Genomic DNA, 17,372 nt, shown 5'->3' with positions numbered 1-17,372 from the left:
GGTTTCTTAAGCAGGAACAGGAGAAATAGGAATCAAGGAAATAGCAGGGATCTTAAGCTAATATTTTATATCCGTCCTCACAATGAACGAGACAAAAAAAAATTGGAAACAGTAAGGAGGCAAGTGTCTAGTGAGAATGAAGAACAGAAAAGAACAGAACAGAACAGTACAGGCCCTTTGGCCCTCAATGTTGTGCCGAGCTATGTCCGAACCCAAGATCAAGCTATCCCACTCCCTATCATTCTGGTGTGCTCCATGTGCCTATCCAATAGCCGCTTGAAAGTTCCTAAAGTGTCCGACTCCACTATCACAGCAGGCAGTGCATTCCACACCCCAACCACTCTCTGAGTAAAGAATCTACCTCGGACATATCTCCTATATCTACCACCATGAACCTTAGTAATAGCTCCCTAGTAACAGCTACGTCCACCTGAGGAAATAGTCTCTGAAAACTTAAATTATTATCTGTAAAGAAATAACAGTGCAGGAATTAATGTAGCTAAAAACAGACTAATCTCCTGGATCTGATAACTTACATCCTTGATAAAAGAGTTGATTACAGAGATAGCGGATGCATTAGTTTTGATCTTCTAGAATTCCCTAGATGGTCCCTACAGATTTTAGTTTTATTCATTTGTGGGACCTGGACATCGCTGGCTGGCCAGCATTTATTGCCCATCCCAAATGGCTATGAGAAGGCAATGGTGAGCTGCCGTCTTGAGTGACTTGTGCCACTGAATGGCTTGCTAGGCCGTTTCGAAGGACAGTTGAGAGTCAACCACATTGCTGTGGGTCTGGAGTCTCATGTAGGCCTGACTAAGTAATGTTCTACAGGATATTAGGGAACCCAAATGTGTTTTTCCAATAATTAAGAATGCTTTCATGGTCATCAGTAGATTCCTAGTTCCAGATTTTTTCCTTATTGAATTCAAATTCCACTATCTGCTGTGGTGGGATTCGAGCCCAGGTCTCCAGAACATTAGCTGAGTTTCTGGATTAATAGTCTAACTATAATACCACAAGGCCATCACCTCTCCTAGATTGGAATGTAGCAAAGTGTAATTCAAGAACTAAGGAAGAGTGAACACAGTTATCTTGCCAGCAATGGAAGGGAAAATGCTATATATGTAATCTATCATTACGAGTGTGGTATCATGTTGCTTAGAAAGTCATTATATTGTTTGATTTATGAATGGAAATTCACGGTCTTTTAGAGTTTTTTTGAGGCTGTAACTTGCAGTGTAGATAAGGGAAAACCAGTGGATGTTGAGTATTGGATTTTCAAAAAAGCATTTGATCAGGTGCCACACGGGGGCTTCTTAGATTTGAGGTAATATATTAGCATAGAGTGAAGATTAGTTAATGGATCTCCTTGACTGTGAAGAGTAGAACACGGAGTGATAGAGGTGGAGGGGGTCAGTCATTTAGAATCATAGTATCTCTACAGTGCAGAAGGGGTCCATTCTGCCCCTCAGGACTATACTAACAACAATCCCACCTAGGTCCCATTCCCATAACCCCATGTATTTACTCTGCCAATACTCCTGACACCAAAGGGCAATGTAACATGACCAATCTACCTAACATGCACATCTTTGGACTGTGGGAGGAAACTGGAGCACCTGAAGGAAACGCACGCAAACATGGGGAGAATGTGCAAACTCCACACAGACAGTCACCCAAGGCCGGAAACGAACTCAGGTCCCTGGTGCAGTGAGACAGCAGTGCTAACCACTGTGCCAGAGGTTAGGAAAAAGTTCTTCATGCAAATTTTTGCAGATCTTTGCAATTCATTGCCCCAACGGACTCTGGATGTCTGTTCGTTAAGCGTATTCATTACAGAAATTTATTGATTTTTCCGTATGAGGAGAAACAAGGGATATAGGCTCGGGAAAATGTTTAAAGTTTATTTATTAGTGTCACAAGTCGGCTTACGTTAACATTGCAATGAAGTTACTGTGAAAATCCCCCAGTTGCCACACTCTGGGTACACCGAGGAGAACTTAGCATGGCCAATGCACCTGATCAGCACGTCTTTCGGACTGTGGGAGGAAACCGGAACGAGTCAGAGGAAAACCCACACAGACGGGGGAAGAACATGCAGACTCCACACAGACAGTGACCCAAGCCGGGAATGGAACCCGGGTCCCTGGCACTGTGAGGCAGCAGTGCTAACAACTGTGCCACCCCAACACATGTAAAAGTCAGATAAAACAACAACCATAATCTCATTGAATATCAGAATAATTGTGAAGAACACATTATCCTACCCTTGCTCCTATTTTTTGTGTTCTTTAGGGTGACAAACAGTTAAAAGTATTTTTTCTTGCTCATGAGAAAAGGGTTTTTGTGATTGGCAGAATACTCCTAGGTTGGAGATTGCTTCGAACTTGCTTCATTTCTCCCAGCTAGCAGAGAAAGGAGATAGATGTGCAACCTGCCTGGGCTGGATTACGTTGACCCTCCTCCCCGTTCCCCTTCCCCGTCTCTCTCTCTCTTTCACAACTGAATTCCTTCATACAAACACCTCACCGAACCCTCGCAGCAAACCTGCAAGAAAATATCAGTTCAATAGACTTGCTCAAAAAAAGAACGCCTCTTGCCAAATTCCTGTCACCCTCATCTGCGATAAATAAAAATTGAGGACTGAGTCGACTAGAGGTACAGCGTTGGGAGCCGGTGCCAGTAAAGTCCATTCAGATTGATTGGTGCTGAGCTATTCAGCTTTGTAAACAGTGTTTAATCACTGTTCAAACTCTATACACACAGGTGCGATGGTTTTACCTTAGGTAAACCAAATCTTATTTAGTCATAAAAAATTCCAAGACCAACTTGCGTTGTGACAAGCCCCGCTGCCTTGAATCGTTGACTTTGGAAGACAGAAACAAAATTAGCGTCGGACCCACGCGGTTGTGCTCCCGATACGGGATTGCCAGCTGGGGCCAGGCACCTCTCACATCTGTAATGGCACAATGTTTGGAGTTGAGAGACTTGGCCTGCTTCTCTTCAAGTTGTCCACGTTAACTTCTCTAAGACGCGGCATATTTTAAATCATAATGCAAACAAAAGCTATTTTAGAGAGGCGAATGACAGACACAACCAGGAAGGTGGATGCGCTTTCCAACCCAGTGCGGCTGTCGGTTGTAAAGCACAGATGGAACTGGTACGGTGTTAACAGCAGTTCAGTGTCCCTGTGGAATAACTCTCATTAGCACCAGTATATGAGCCACGTGTTGGGATCTCTCTGCAATGTGAGTCATGCAGTGCAGTCCTGGCAACATAAAGCCAAGAGGAAGCCATTTTAAAAGATTCATTTATGGGACATACACATTTTATATATGTACAGATACTTTAGCGACATTTAAGAGTTATCTGGACAGGCACGTGGACAGGTAGGAAATAGATTCTGGTGGACAGCTTGAGTGGCATTCCCATGTATCCCATGTATCTACTGCTCTGTCCTTCTAGTTCGAGGTCACAGACTTGGAAAGTGTTGATATGGAGCCTTGGTGAGTTGCTGCCGTGCATCATGTAGATGAAACACACGGCTGCCACTGTGCATCGGTGGTGGAGGGAGTGAATGTTGAAGGGGGTGGATGAGGTGGGTGCCAATCAAATAGTTGCTTTGTATTAGAATGATAGAATTCCTACCTGGGTCTCTGGCGCTGTGAGGCAGCAGTGCTAACCACTGTGCACCCGTAACAGTGTCCAGCCCCTTGAATGTTATTGGAGATGCACCCATCCAGGCAAGTGGATGGTATTCTATCACACTCCTGACTTGCACCTTGTAGATGATGGACAGCGTTTTGGGAGCTAGGAGATGAATTACTCGCCCAACCTCTGACTAGTTGTGGTAGCTACAGGTGATAGTGAGTGAACAGCCTGTTTACATTTCTTGCAATGGCTTCAATGGAATCTAAATCAAGGGAGAGATGGAAAACAGGATGCCAGCTCAGCACAAACAGTTGCAATTTATCCCAGTGAGTACTTGCTGCTTATTCAAACATGTCACTGAATGGTTACCAGAAGCAAGCACTTGAGATAAGATCATCTAAGCCAGCACATGCTAGGGAATGAAGCTGCGGTCGTTCTGTTCTTTATGGCTCATTAGGCAGCGTGCTTACTGAATGAACCCCGAAGGTACCAACAACCAGCTTGAAATCCAAATGAGAAATTTCATGACTGGTTTGAAGACAAAGCAGATTAAAATCGCCTAATCTTGCTGGACAACTTTCTCTCAGAACAGGGTACAATCCAGAGAGGGAAAGTATGTCAGATTGAGAGGAGGAGGAAGTTTTCATTCAGAGGGTTGTGAGTCTTTGGAATTCTCACCCTCAAAGGGCTGTGGAAGCTTAATTGCTGAGTATATATAAAGCAGAGATTGATAGGTTTTGAAATATTAATGACAAAAATAGATATGGGAAAGTTTGGGGAAAAAGACATGATTAGTCATGACCGTGTTAAATGGCAGAGCATTTTAAAAGGGCTGAATGGCCTACACCTGCTCCATTTCCCTATAGGAGGATGACTTCAAAGGACATGGATTAGCTAATGGTACATGCGTCAACACAACGGATCTCAGCTGGTTTTATGCATTTGTACAGTTTAAATTTTATTTATTAGTGTTGCAAGTCAGCTTACATTAACACTGCAATGAAGTTACAGTGAAAATCCCCTTGTCGCCACACTCTGGCGCCTGTTCAGGCACACTGAGGGAGAATTTAGCATGGCCAATGCACCTAACCAGCACATCTTTCGGACTGTGGGAGAAAACCGGAGCACCCGGTGGAAGCCCACGCAGGCACAGGGAGAACGCGCAGACTGCACAGAAGGTGACCCGAGCTTGGAATCGAATGCAGGTCCCTGGCGCTGTGTGGCAGCAGTGCTAACCACTGTGCCACTGTGCTACTCCCTCCTTAATGGAAAAAAAATTATTCCAGACTCTTTTTTTCTAGTTACAGATAATCTGGCACTCTTGGGAAGAAGAATTTTTTAAATATAAAGAAAAATATTTCATTCCTGAATGGCAAATAATTGTTTACAATCAAATTCAAGAGAGATGCTTTTATAGATGAAAATGGACAATGTTACAGTCACCGCTCTCCACAATAACAAACCCCCAAAAAGTTGTCTATGGTTACATGAAGTAAAAAATAACCTGCAAGTATTTCCTTTAGAAGTCAGGTCTTGTGGCAGAGTGGGTTACACCCCTATCTATGCGTCAGATGCTCTGGGTTCGAGTCCTACCCCTGGATTTGATGGCCAAGGAAGGTGCGTTTATAATGTGGCCAAACACGTTGAACATCAACCTAGAAAATCTTCCGAGTTCCTAACATCTGGAGCTGGCAGCGATGCTGGGGGTAAAGCCAATGTGGCAGAGAGGGGATTCCAGTGAAACCAGCTCTTTCTTGCTCTAGTTCATCTCTTCGGTTGTCGACAGCTGTGTGCAGGCCGTGAGTTGGGAGGATGGTGTAAACGCAGCTCGGGGAATGATACTCAGAATCACATTTATATACAGCGCCTTTCACAACTCAGGACATTTCAAAGTAATTTCAGTGAAGTACTTTGGAAGTGTAGTCACGGTGGTAATGTAGGAAATGTGGTCGCTGATTTATGCAGAGAGAGACTCCGTAAATAGCAACGTGATAAATGAGCAGATGATCTGAACTTTTCATGTGGATTGAGAGATTATTATTGGCCAGAACACCAGGAAGAGCTCTTCAAAAGAAGTGCCATGGGATCTCTTACACCCACCTGAGTGGGCACACGGAGCCTCATTTAATGCCCATCCAGAAGACGACACTTGTAACAATGCAGAGAATCAGGCAGATGTGATTTAACCCCTCGGGCATGTCACCCCAAGTTTCGCAAGATCCCATCCGAGGCCAATGGGGAATGCCATTCCCCAAGCCTCGGAATCGGGGTGGGCGTGACGGTAAAATTCCGGCTCTCAAGTCTTTTTGACTAATCAATGAGACCATGGTTTATCCGTGCCTAATTCCATATATCTGTCTGCCCAAAGCCCTTTAGTAACTTTGTTTAACAAAAATCTACCAGTCTTGAAATTATAATTCACCATTTTTTTTATTCATTCCTGGGACATGGGTGTCACTGGCTAGTCCAGTATTTATTGCCCATCCCTAGTTGCCCTTGAGAAAGTGGTGGTGAGCTGCCTACTTGAATTGCTGCATCCATGTGCTGTGGGTTGACCCAGAATGCCATTAGGAAGGGAATCCCAGGATTTTGACCCAGCGATTGCAAAGAAATGGTGATATATTTCCAAGTCAGGATTGAGTGGGTTGGAGGGGAACTTGCAGGTGGTGGTGTTCCCATATATCTGCTTCAATTGCCATTTGGGGAAAATCGCCCTTCTTACATAGAAACATTTTCCAACTTTGCTCATTTTTTTCCATTTTTTTCGGGTAGCATGGTGGCACAATGGTTAGCTCTGCTGCCTCATAGTGCCAGGGACCCAGGTTCAATTCCACCCTTGGATGACTGTCTGTGCAGAGTTTGCACATTCCCCCCCATGTCTGTGCTGGTTTCCTCTGGGTGTTCCGGTTTCCCCCCACACTCCAAAAATACGCAGATTAGGTGGATTGGCCATGCTAAATTTCCTCTTAGTGTCAGGGAGATTTGCAGGGTAAATATATGGGTTATGGGGATAGGATCGAGGCGAGATTGTTGTCAGTGCAGGCTTGATGGGCTGAATGGCCTCCTTCTAGGTACATTGGCAATGCTAAATTCTCCCTCGGTGTGCCCGAACAGGCACTGGAGCATAGCAACTAGGGAATTTTCACAATAACTTCATTGCAGTGTGAATGCAAGCCTACTTGTGACAATAATAAATAAACTTTAAACTTCTGCACTGTAGGTATTCTATGACTCTAGATTGGAGAGTTTGGGACTATTCGCCTTGGGGAGCAGAAAGCTAAGAGGAGATTTCATAGAGATGTTCAAAATCATAAGGAGCTGATCAGAGAAGATTGGGGGAAACTGTTCCCACTTGTAAAAGAAGCGAGGGCAAGAGGACACAGATTTAAAGTGACTTGCAAACGAAGATGTGGAAAAAACATTTTAATACAACGGCGGAAAATCTTCTGTCTCGCCTGTCCTGGCAATCACGGTGGGCGAGACGAAAAACTCGGTGGACCATTCAAATATCTGTGCAGCTCGGGAGGAAATTTCCTGTCTCGGGCTGGAGAATCCCGCGCAGCGTGTGGTTGGGGTCTGGAATGCTTTGCCTGGAAGTGTGGTGGAGGCAGATTCAGTCGAGACATTCACACTAGAATTAAATGATTATTTGAACAGAAACAAGGTGCAAAGAATTATAGAATCCCTACAGTGCAGAAGGAGGCAATTCAGCTATTCGAGTCTGAACCAACCACAATCCCACCCAGGCCCTATTCCCATAACCCAACATACGTACCCTGCTAATCCCCCTGATACTAAGAGTCAATTTAGCATGGCCAATCTACCTAACCTGCGCATCTTTGGACTGTGGGAGGAAACTGGAGCACCCGGAGGAAACCCACACAGACACGGGCAGAACGTGCAAACTCCACACAGACCCGAGGCCGGAATTGAACCCGGGGTCCCTGGCACTGTGAGGCTGCAGTGCTAATCACAGGGGAATGGCACCAAGCCAGGATGCTTGTTTGGTGAGCCGGCACAGAATGATGGGCCAAATGGCCTCCTTCTTCGTCGTAACGATTCTGAGATTCCTCAGCTCTGAGTTGCACCAAGCGCGTCAGCCTAGACCATATTTCGGAGAGGGATTGTGAACCCACAACCTTCTGGCTCGGAGTTGACAGTGCTCCACGCTGATCATAGCCAGCACTGTACAGGTGAGGGAGGGATTGCAGATGACTCTGAAACGGGACACATTCTGTAGCCTCTTTGTGGTGCACTGAAAGCTTCTTTCTCGTTTCATCATTGTTTGCCGCAGTTAGCATGAGAAAGTTATTCATGAATAACTGGCAGTCAATGAGCATTTTTTTAAACATGCGCTATTTTGTTTTGAGGAGAAAAAAAAAACTTGGTGGCCTGGGGTGCATGAGAAGCAGATATGCTGCATCTGGTCCTGATTGAGAGGGTATTCAGTGTACGAGTTCACTTTCTCACCAAATCCCATAGAATTGGCTCAATGAAAGGGCAAATTGTGAAAGCATCGCTGCACAAAAGTTTTAAAAGGCTTGGCTGCTTTTTCTCCTCCCTATTCAAGTTTGTCCCTCCCCCACCTACCCCCTTCCCCACAGACACAGAATCCTGGGAATCTCAGGACCCGCTCCCTGAATGCTAAATTGCCAGCAGCTGTCAATAATAGGTGTTTGTGACACACACGTGGAGGGGGACAGGGGTGGGGGAGGAGGGTGGGTAATTTGGAGGAGGTGGGGAGTGTACAGTGGGTGCGGGATATTCCGTCTGCCTGCTTCCGAGTGTTGGCAGTCCTACGGGAAGCCACACACACCAGCATCATTGGCTCACAGACTCACAGAACCCCAGGCAGTGCAGAAGGAGGCCATTTGGCCCATCGGGCCTGCCCCGACCACAATCCCACCCAGGTCCCAACCCCCTTAATATTTACCCACCTAATCCCACTGACATTATAGCACAGTCAATCCACCTAATCTTCCGGGCTGTGGGAGGAAACTGGAGCACCCGAAGGAAACCCACACAGACATGGGGACAATGTATAGGCTCTGCACAGACAGTGACCCAAGCCGGGAATCGAACCCGGGTCCCCGGTGCTGTGAGGCAGACGTACTAACCACTGTGCCACCATGCCTCCCCTAGCTCTCAGTCAAACATCCCACCAAACCAGATCGACACAAACTCGACTTAGCCCCTTCGAAGCACGGAAAAGACAGGCTTGCATTTAGATGCCAACTTTCCTGACTTCAGGACATCCCAGGATGCAGCCAATGGGTGTACTTTTCCAAAGGCGTAACGTAAGGAATTGTGGTCATCAATTCATGCACAGCAAGATCCCACAAATAGCACCGGGATAATGACCAGACAATCCATTTTAGTGATATTAGCTGAAGCAGGACATCTCCTAACCTTCTTTAGAATAGGTGGTGAAAGATCTTTTCTGGACAGTTCAATGCAACAGCTCCTGAAAGACAGCACAGCATTCCCTCAGTGCTGCACTGCCAGTGTCAGCTCTCTCTGCAGTGGGATCTGAGCACAGCACCTTCCAACCCCATGGCGTCCCAGATGTACTGAGCTCGGGCTGACTTTTCTCTTCTGAAGTTGAGGAAATCAAATAATATTTTTCTCCTTGTCCTTTCTATGAATGATGTAGGCTACTTTGTGAAAAACACACACACACACACACACACACACACATACACCACACATCACACATACACCCACACATACACACCCACACACATGTCACACATCCCACACACACACCCACACACACATATCCACACACGCACACACACACACCCAACCACACACATATCCCCCTCCCCACACACACACACCACACACACACACACACACACACACACACACACACACACACACACACACACACACACACACACACACACATACACCACACATCACACATACACACCCACACACTTGTCACACATCCCACACACACACCCACACACACATATCCACACACGCACACACACACACCCAACCACACACATATCCCCCTCCCCACACACACACCCCCACACACACAAACCACAAACCTCACACACTCACCCACATACACACACCCACACACATCCACACCCCCACAGACACCACATACCCCTACACACAACCACACACACACACCCACACACACCACACATACACATATCCACATACACACCCACACATCTGCACACACCTATATATACCACACACATAAACATACACACACACACGCACACACCTACACACACACCTACACACACGCACTCACACCCACACACACATCTACACACACGTACTCACACCCACACACACACGTCACTAACACAGACACACACACACACGCACACACAAGGAAATGGCCAAGTGGCATTATCATTAGACTATTAACCCAGAAACTCAGCTAATGTTCTGGGGGATCTGGGTTCAAATCCCGCCACGGCAGATGGTAGAATTTGAATTCAATAAAAAGAAATCTGGAATTAAGAATCTCCTGATGACCATAAAATGATTGTCGATTGTTGGAAAAACCCATCTGCTTCACTCATGTCCTTTAGGGAAGGGAATCTGCTGTCCTTACCTGGTCTGGCCTACATGTGACTCCAGAGCCACAGCAATGTAGGTTGACTCTCAACTGCCCTCGGGCAACTAGGGATGGGCAATAAATGCTGGCCCAGACTGTGACACCATTGTCCAACAAATGAATTAAAAAAAGGGAGTCACTGGACAGAGCAGAAGCGGATAATGCCACTGATGATGAAAATGCCACTGTCTATTCCCATTCCCGAATCCCGGATGCTGGTTTGAATTATAATGCTCTGCATGTCCCTCTGCATCCCCCGTCCCTCATTGTTACCGTGAGCCAGAACAGGCCGGTCATTAAACCTGTCAACCTTCTGGTCTGTATGGCTCAGTGTGACAATGGACAATGCAAACTGCACATCAGCCAGGATTGCTGCTTCCACTGCCTATGTACCGATGTTCTTAGAAAATGTGTCCCTGTGTGTGTGTGCATACATGCACATATCGATGTATGGCTGGATTTTCCGGCCTTGCCCACAGCTGGGATTCTCCAGTCCCGCTGCTGTGAACAGAGATTTGGCAGGGCTGTGAGGCAGCCCCTCACCATCCTGACTTGGAAATATATCACCGTTCCCTCGCAGCCGCTGGGTCAAAATCCTAGAACCCTCCATTCTCCTTGGCAGCGGCAGCGGGACGTGAACAGCTGGAGAATTCTGGCGCCAGGGTGACAAGGTTATCAGACTTGGCTGTTATGGATTACACAATGGAGCTGTAATGTCCACTGGGGACTGTACCCCAGTGAGAGACAGTGCCAACTCCTTCAGGGGAGATGGGGGTAGTGCGGGGGTGGGGTGGGCCGAGGGGATGAAAGGTGAATCTCAATTTCTGACACCGGGGGAGAAAATCAGGCAGAGTGGGTGACATATGGGTGGCACAATAGCACAGTGGTTAGCACTGCTGCCTCACAGCGCCAGGGACCCGGGTTCAATTTCAGCCTCGGCTCACTGTCTGTGTAGAGTGTGCACATTCTCCCCGTGTCTGCATGGGTTTCCTTCGGGTGCTCTGGTTTCCTCCCACAGTCCAAAGGTGTGCAGGTTAGGTGGATTAGCCATGCTAAGTTGTCCCTTAGTGTCAGGGGGATTAGCAGGGTAAATAAGTGTGGTTACAGGGATAGGATAAGATTGTTGTCAGTGCAGGCTCGATGGGCCAAATGGTCTCCGCCTGCACAGTGGGAATTCTATGGCTCCATGAGAGGGATTCGTTGCAACCCATTTTACCACCAAAGACAGCTCCCCTGCATTTCCCCAACCCCAGTCCCACTCAGGGGAAGAGAAAATAGAGTTAAAAAAGAAACCTGAAAAAAGATCTGAAGCAAGGGACAGAGGAAGGAGGGGAGGAACTGTCCTGTGGGCAAAAATATAGTGCAGACTGAGTTCCTGCTGAATTTAACTTGTGCAGCAGACAGCAGAAAGTGACACCAGTTCTATCTAAGGATGTTGCTTGGATATGCCAGGCCAGAAAAGTACAGTGGGCAAGTTGTCAGGAGAGGGTTTTGCTGAGTGCGCAGTTAGATAAAGGGAGTGGGGATTGTGGATTCAGTTCAAGCAGGTGGAAAAGGTTTCCAAGGGAGAGAATGACAAACAATGACCTACTCCTGCCCCTAGTTGCTACATTTAATTATGTGTTAAGATCCGGGTTCGATTTCTGGCTTGGGTCACTGTCTATGCGGAGTCTGCATGTTCTCCCTGTGTCTACATGGGTTTCCTTTGGGTGCAAAAAGTCTGAGGACGCATACCAACTAACTCAAAAACAGCTTCTTCCCTGCAGCCATCAGACTTGTGAATGGACCTACCTTGCATTAAGTTGACCTTTCTCTAGATCATTAGAAGTGACTGTAACATTCTGCACACTCTCCTTCTGTATGAACAGTATGCTTTGTCTATATGCTGCTCAAGAAACAATACATTTCACTGTATGCTAATACATGTGACAATAATAAATCAAATCAAATCATCTATGTAGCACTTTTAATATAATAAAATATCCCAATGCACTTCATGGGGGAATTAATGAGCACTTTTATTTATTTAAAAGGGTTGCAGATTGCCTTAAAAGCTGATCACATGATTTGATGATGATGTCATTAGGGTGTTGCAGGCATTAGGGTGTTAAGTGCAGAGAGCAAATCTTCAATAAAACCTATTATATGTTACTTTGAATCCTTGTGTGCAAACCACATCTTTCTGTTAAAACCCCCTACATGGTAATAAATTACAAACAACATCTGAAGGTATCAGGACAGCTGACCAAAAATATGGTCAAAAAGATAAAGGACTGGGTGGATTTTCTGCCCCTGCACACTGATGCACTCGTCCAAACCTGCCAAAAGATCAATGCAGCCCGGTGGAGGTTCCTGCCATGGCAGGGCTAGAAAATCCCAGCCAGAATTTAAGGAGGGAAAACAGATGATGAGGTTTATAGGGGGAGTTTCAAAGTTTGGGATTCAGGTATCCAAAAGGATCTGAGAATGGTAAGAGGAAGGATATCAGGGAGGCGTGGAGGGTCGGAATTGGTTGGACACAGATATCCGAAAGGATTAAAGTGTTGGGGGTGGTTCCAGAAATAGGAAAGGGTGAAGGAGGGAATTGAAAACAAGGATGAGAATTTTGGAAACCAAGGTGAGGGAAAGGGGGTTTTCAATTTAGGGTCAGTGAGTACAGAGGTGATAGACAAATTGGACTTGGTTATTGACTTGAGTTATGGCCACAAGGGCTTGAGATAGCATCAAGTTTAGGAAAATGTAAAGATTTTTAGGAGCTGGATTTGATTCATCCGTCCCAAGGAATGAGTGTGCCCATTTATACACAAAACCCAGTATATTCTTTAAATTATAGAGTCATAGAATCCCTACAGTGCAGAAGAGGCCATTCAGTCCATCAAGTCTGCACCCACTCTCTGACAGAATATCTTACCCAGGCCCTCTGCCCCATCCTCTCCCTGTAGCCCACATATTTTCTAAGGTTAATCCACCTAATCCGCACAGCTTTGGAGTGTGTGAAGACACCAGAGCACCCAGAGGAAACCCACGGAGACATGGAGAGAATGTGCAAACTTCACAGAGACAGTCACCTAAGGCCGGAATTGAACCCGGGTCCCTGGCACTTTGAGCCAGTAGTGTTAACCACTGTGCCACCATGCCATCCATGTACACTATCCTGAATTCAATCTCCTTCCTCAAATCTGTTGATTTTCTCTGGGATTGACTATACCTCATCAATTTAATATTGAGAGAATTTCTGCATAAGTACCTCTGATTGTCAAAAACAATGAAAGCAAATCCAACAAGAGTCATTTTCCTGTCCTTACTGAAAGAAAAAGTGTAAGATTTATATTCATATCTCCATTTCTGTCCTTCACGTTTTATTGAGTGCAACATTTTATCCCTAAACTTATCCTTAAGCTTCTCACAATCTACTTTACTATGAACAAGTAAGGTCATTTCTGAGAAATAGAGGTTCCAGATGTCCTATAATAAGAATACATCTGTGGTTTGCGAAAACTGGAATTGAATGGGTGATTAGGTGTTGGGAACTTCAACATGGTAGACAGGAAGCGACCAGAACTCACTCTGGAAAACAGACAATACAGACAACATCTTACCGTGACATTCTGAGAAAAGGTCCAAGCTGTGGGCGGTGTGGACAGGGAAGGATAATATTCCCTCTGGTTGCTATTTGGCAATATCACCTATTATGCATGCTGGGCATAGGCCCTTGAAGGAAACATGTCATGTGACCTGGGGTGTGGGGTGAGCTGTTTGGGAACCGCCCTGAGTGGGCAGTTAATGTTTGGAGTGTGGAGTGAGCAGTCTCAATAAAGACCTATGTTCCCTGGCTGTGGAGTAGGTCTTGAGGAAACATCTCAGTATAACGGATTAACATAGAATCTCTACAGTGCAGAAAGAGGCCATTTGGCCCATTGAGTCTGCACTGACCACAGTCCTATCCAGGCCCTTTTCCTGTAACCCCACAAATTTACCCCATTAATCCCCCTGACACTAGGGTCAACTTAGCTTGGCCAACCAACCTAACCTGCATATCATCAATATGTTTGAACTATTGCCCTCTGGTTCAGACCTTCTGGAAAGGCTGAGTAGCAATCAAACCCGCCTCCAGCAGGTGGGCTCGGTCAGTCGTGCTTCGAAACGCGGGCGGGATTTTCCGTGGCAGGATCCATTGTGAGGAAGAATGGAAAACGTGGCATTCCAGCAAAAACTCCATTCATTTTCAGCAGCACTGGAAAATCCCAGCTGGGTACGAGGACGGATGATTTTGGGCTATGATGATGTATTCATTATCTATTCCCCTTCCTGGTCTGCTCACCACCATATTGGGTCCTACACAAAGATGGCCTAAATGCTGCCTGAAGATAGCAATATTAGAGAGAGGAATAGGCCATTCTGCCATCCTTATTGGAAGGCCATTCAGTTACATTATGGCTAATCTGTATCTTGGCTCCATTTACCCTCCTTTACTCCAGACCACAAAGTATCGTTGCCTAACAAGAAGCAATCAATCGCAGTCTGGAAAGCTTCATTTGTCCCCCAACATCCACAGCTATTTGGGGAGAAGAATTCCAGAGTCTACAAACAACACAACTTAGAATCATAGAATGATAGAATCCCTACTGTGCAGGAGGAGGCCATTTGGCCCATCCAGTCTGACCTGGCAACAATCCCACCCAGGCCCTATTCCTGTAACCTCACATATTTACCCTGCTAATCCCCTTGACACCAATCAGCAATTTAGCAGAGCCAATCAACATAACCAGCACATCTTTGGACAGCGGGAGACAACCAGAGCACCTGGCAGAAACCCATGCAGACATGAGAGGGAAAGTGCAAACTTCGCACAGACAGTGAGCCAAACTGGGAACTGAATGCAGTTCCCTGGAGCTGTGAGACAGCAGTGCTAATCACTGTGCCACCGTGCTGCCCCAACCACTGTGCCACTGTGCTGCCCACATTGTTGTGGCTCTGGAGTCACAGATAGACCAGACCAGATAAGGAAGGCAGATTTCCTTCCCTAAAGGACATAAATGAACCAGATGGGTTTTTCCGACAATGGTTATCAGTAGATTCTTAATTCCAGATATCTTTTATTGAATTCCAATTCCACTATCTGCTGTAGTGGGATTTGATCCCGAGTCCCCAGAACATTGGCTGATCTTCTGGATTAATAGTCTATGGATAAAGCCGCTGGGCCAGTGCCTCAACACTCTCCTGTGTTCTTTTAAAATATCACCGCAGCAACCAAAACAATGTTTAGCTCATGATTATTTGGATAAAAATAACATGCCTTTTAATTAAACGACAGGGTAAGAGCAGAGAGGGTGTGAGAGGGTGTGTCTACCGAAGAATGGGCACAGGCACGATGGACACCATCAGACTCTGCTGCTAGGAAATGTTTCTTCTTGTCAAGTGGAGTGGGAGATTGTTTTAGGAGATGAGCCATTTCCTTCTGATTTCTGGTGCCCAGTGTCATCTCCGAGCACTCCTTGATAACTTGGAGCATGGGTTGGAAGCAAAGCTCCCTCTACAATATCCCATCAAAACTCTTAGAGCAAATACATAGGAACAGGAATAGACAATCAATGAGCCAATTCCACCATTTCATGAGATGATGGCTAATTGGTGTCTTCATTCAATCACTTTGGTTTGTAGCCTTGATTAGTTTCCCCTTTATAAAGCCCTATCAATGTCAGCATTAAATTCTCAATTCATTTTTATTCATTTCTGGGATATGGGTGTCACTGTTTGGTAACATTTATTGCCCATCCCTAGTTGCTCGAGGGCAGTTGAGAGTCAACCACATTTCTGTGGCTCTGGAGTCATACGTTGACCAGACCAGTTAAGGACGGCAGATTTCCTTCCCTAAAGGACATTAGTGAACCAGATGGGTTTTTCTGACAATGGTTTCATATTCACCAGTAGATTCTTAGTTCCATATGTCATTCATTGAATTCAAATTCCACTATCTGCCATGGTGGGATCTGACCCCAGGTACCCAGAACATTAGCTGAGTTTCTGGATTGATAGTCTAATGATAATACCACAAGGCCATCACCTCCCCTGATTGACCTCATCTCAACAGTTTTAAGGAGCTGTTGGATTCCATATTAAATGCACTCCAATGCAAAGAAGTGCATTCTGGAATTATCACTGAATGGTATTGTTCTGACTTTAACGTTATTCCTGTATTGTCTGGACTCCCCCATTTAGTTACAAAACAAAACTCTCTTTACATCACATTTGAAAAAAAATAGTTGGAGAGGCAGATCCTCGCTTTGACTTGTCAAACAATCCCAGGGACAGGTGCAACGAGGGTTAGGCCTACAGTGTAGTTCCCTCTACTCCGACCTTCAAAGGCTGACAGCTAGAAAAGTCACAGGAAGAGAAAGTTCAAAGAAAGTTCTACTTACATTGATCTTTACTTGAAGCAACATTGTGCTTTGTCGAGCTCCATGAGGATAGCGTGAAGCTTTGCAAAAATCGATAAATGAACTTTATATCATTAGCCATAAAAATGTCTGAAGGTATCTATAATTTACTGTGTTTGCGTTATGTTCACTGAGAATACTATATTAGGAGCCCAGGCTTTAATCCAACCATTTAATCATTCAGCGATGTTTTATAAACATTCGGGACTATGTTTAGCACATGGTTGATTCTTCTTGGGCAGGTAGGTATCGCTTGTTATACACAGAAGTGCTGGCAGGCCAGGATAAAAACAAGAACACTGTGGAAAGAGTGCAGGGCAGCTGGGATCTATCAGTCAATGTTGCCTGAACAGCCCAGCCTTTCTGTAAATAGAACAAAGCTGACTTATATTTGGAGTGCTACAACATTCCCTGCACGAGGATTTGCTCCAGTTCTCACCGCCAATAATTACTCCATAAAACAAGTTTGAAAATCTCTTTGTGTGTGGATATTTTGTGAAACCCATTTTGGGTTTAGCAATGGTGTCTTTCATAGCTGTAAACACTCATGAGGGCATTCCTCACAGGCTCTCTGGATACTGTTCTCTGAGAATTTCTCTCTCTGTTGGCAGGCACCTACCTAGACGGGTGCCTTTCTGTGCAGCTCGCCTTAGATAGGTTACTTGCTGTGAAAAACTCCCTCCAACGTG

General features: G+C 45.6%; 1 protein-coding gene across 1 annotated transcript in view; it reads right to left on the bottom strand.

Annotated features, from left to right (window-relative positions):
* rgma (repulsive guidance molecule BMP co-receptor a) overlaps positions 1-16,721 on the bottom strand; it is a 173,987-nt gene extending 157,266 nt beyond the window's left edge. The window contains exon 1 of the mRNA XM_080214244.1: positions 16,666-16,721. Within this exon, the coding sequence (XP_080070370.1) occupies positions 16,666-16,667 (2 nt within the window). The 5' untranslated portion in view covers positions 16,668-16,721. The remainder of the gene's footprint in view (positions 1-16,665) is intronic.
* Between the last annotated feature and the right edge of the window lie 651 nt (positions 16,722-17,372).

Source organism: Carcharhinus amblyrhynchos, chromosome 28 (genome assembly GCF_965287045.1).
Source record: "Carcharhinus amblyrhynchos chromosome 28, sCarAmb.v2.hapA, whole genome shotgun sequence".
NCBI lineage: Eukaryota > Metazoa > Chordata > Chondrichthyes > Carcharhiniformes > Carcharhinidae > Carcharhinus > Carcharhinus amblyrhynchos.
This window is presented reverse-complemented; position numbering and strand designations above follow the sequence as displayed.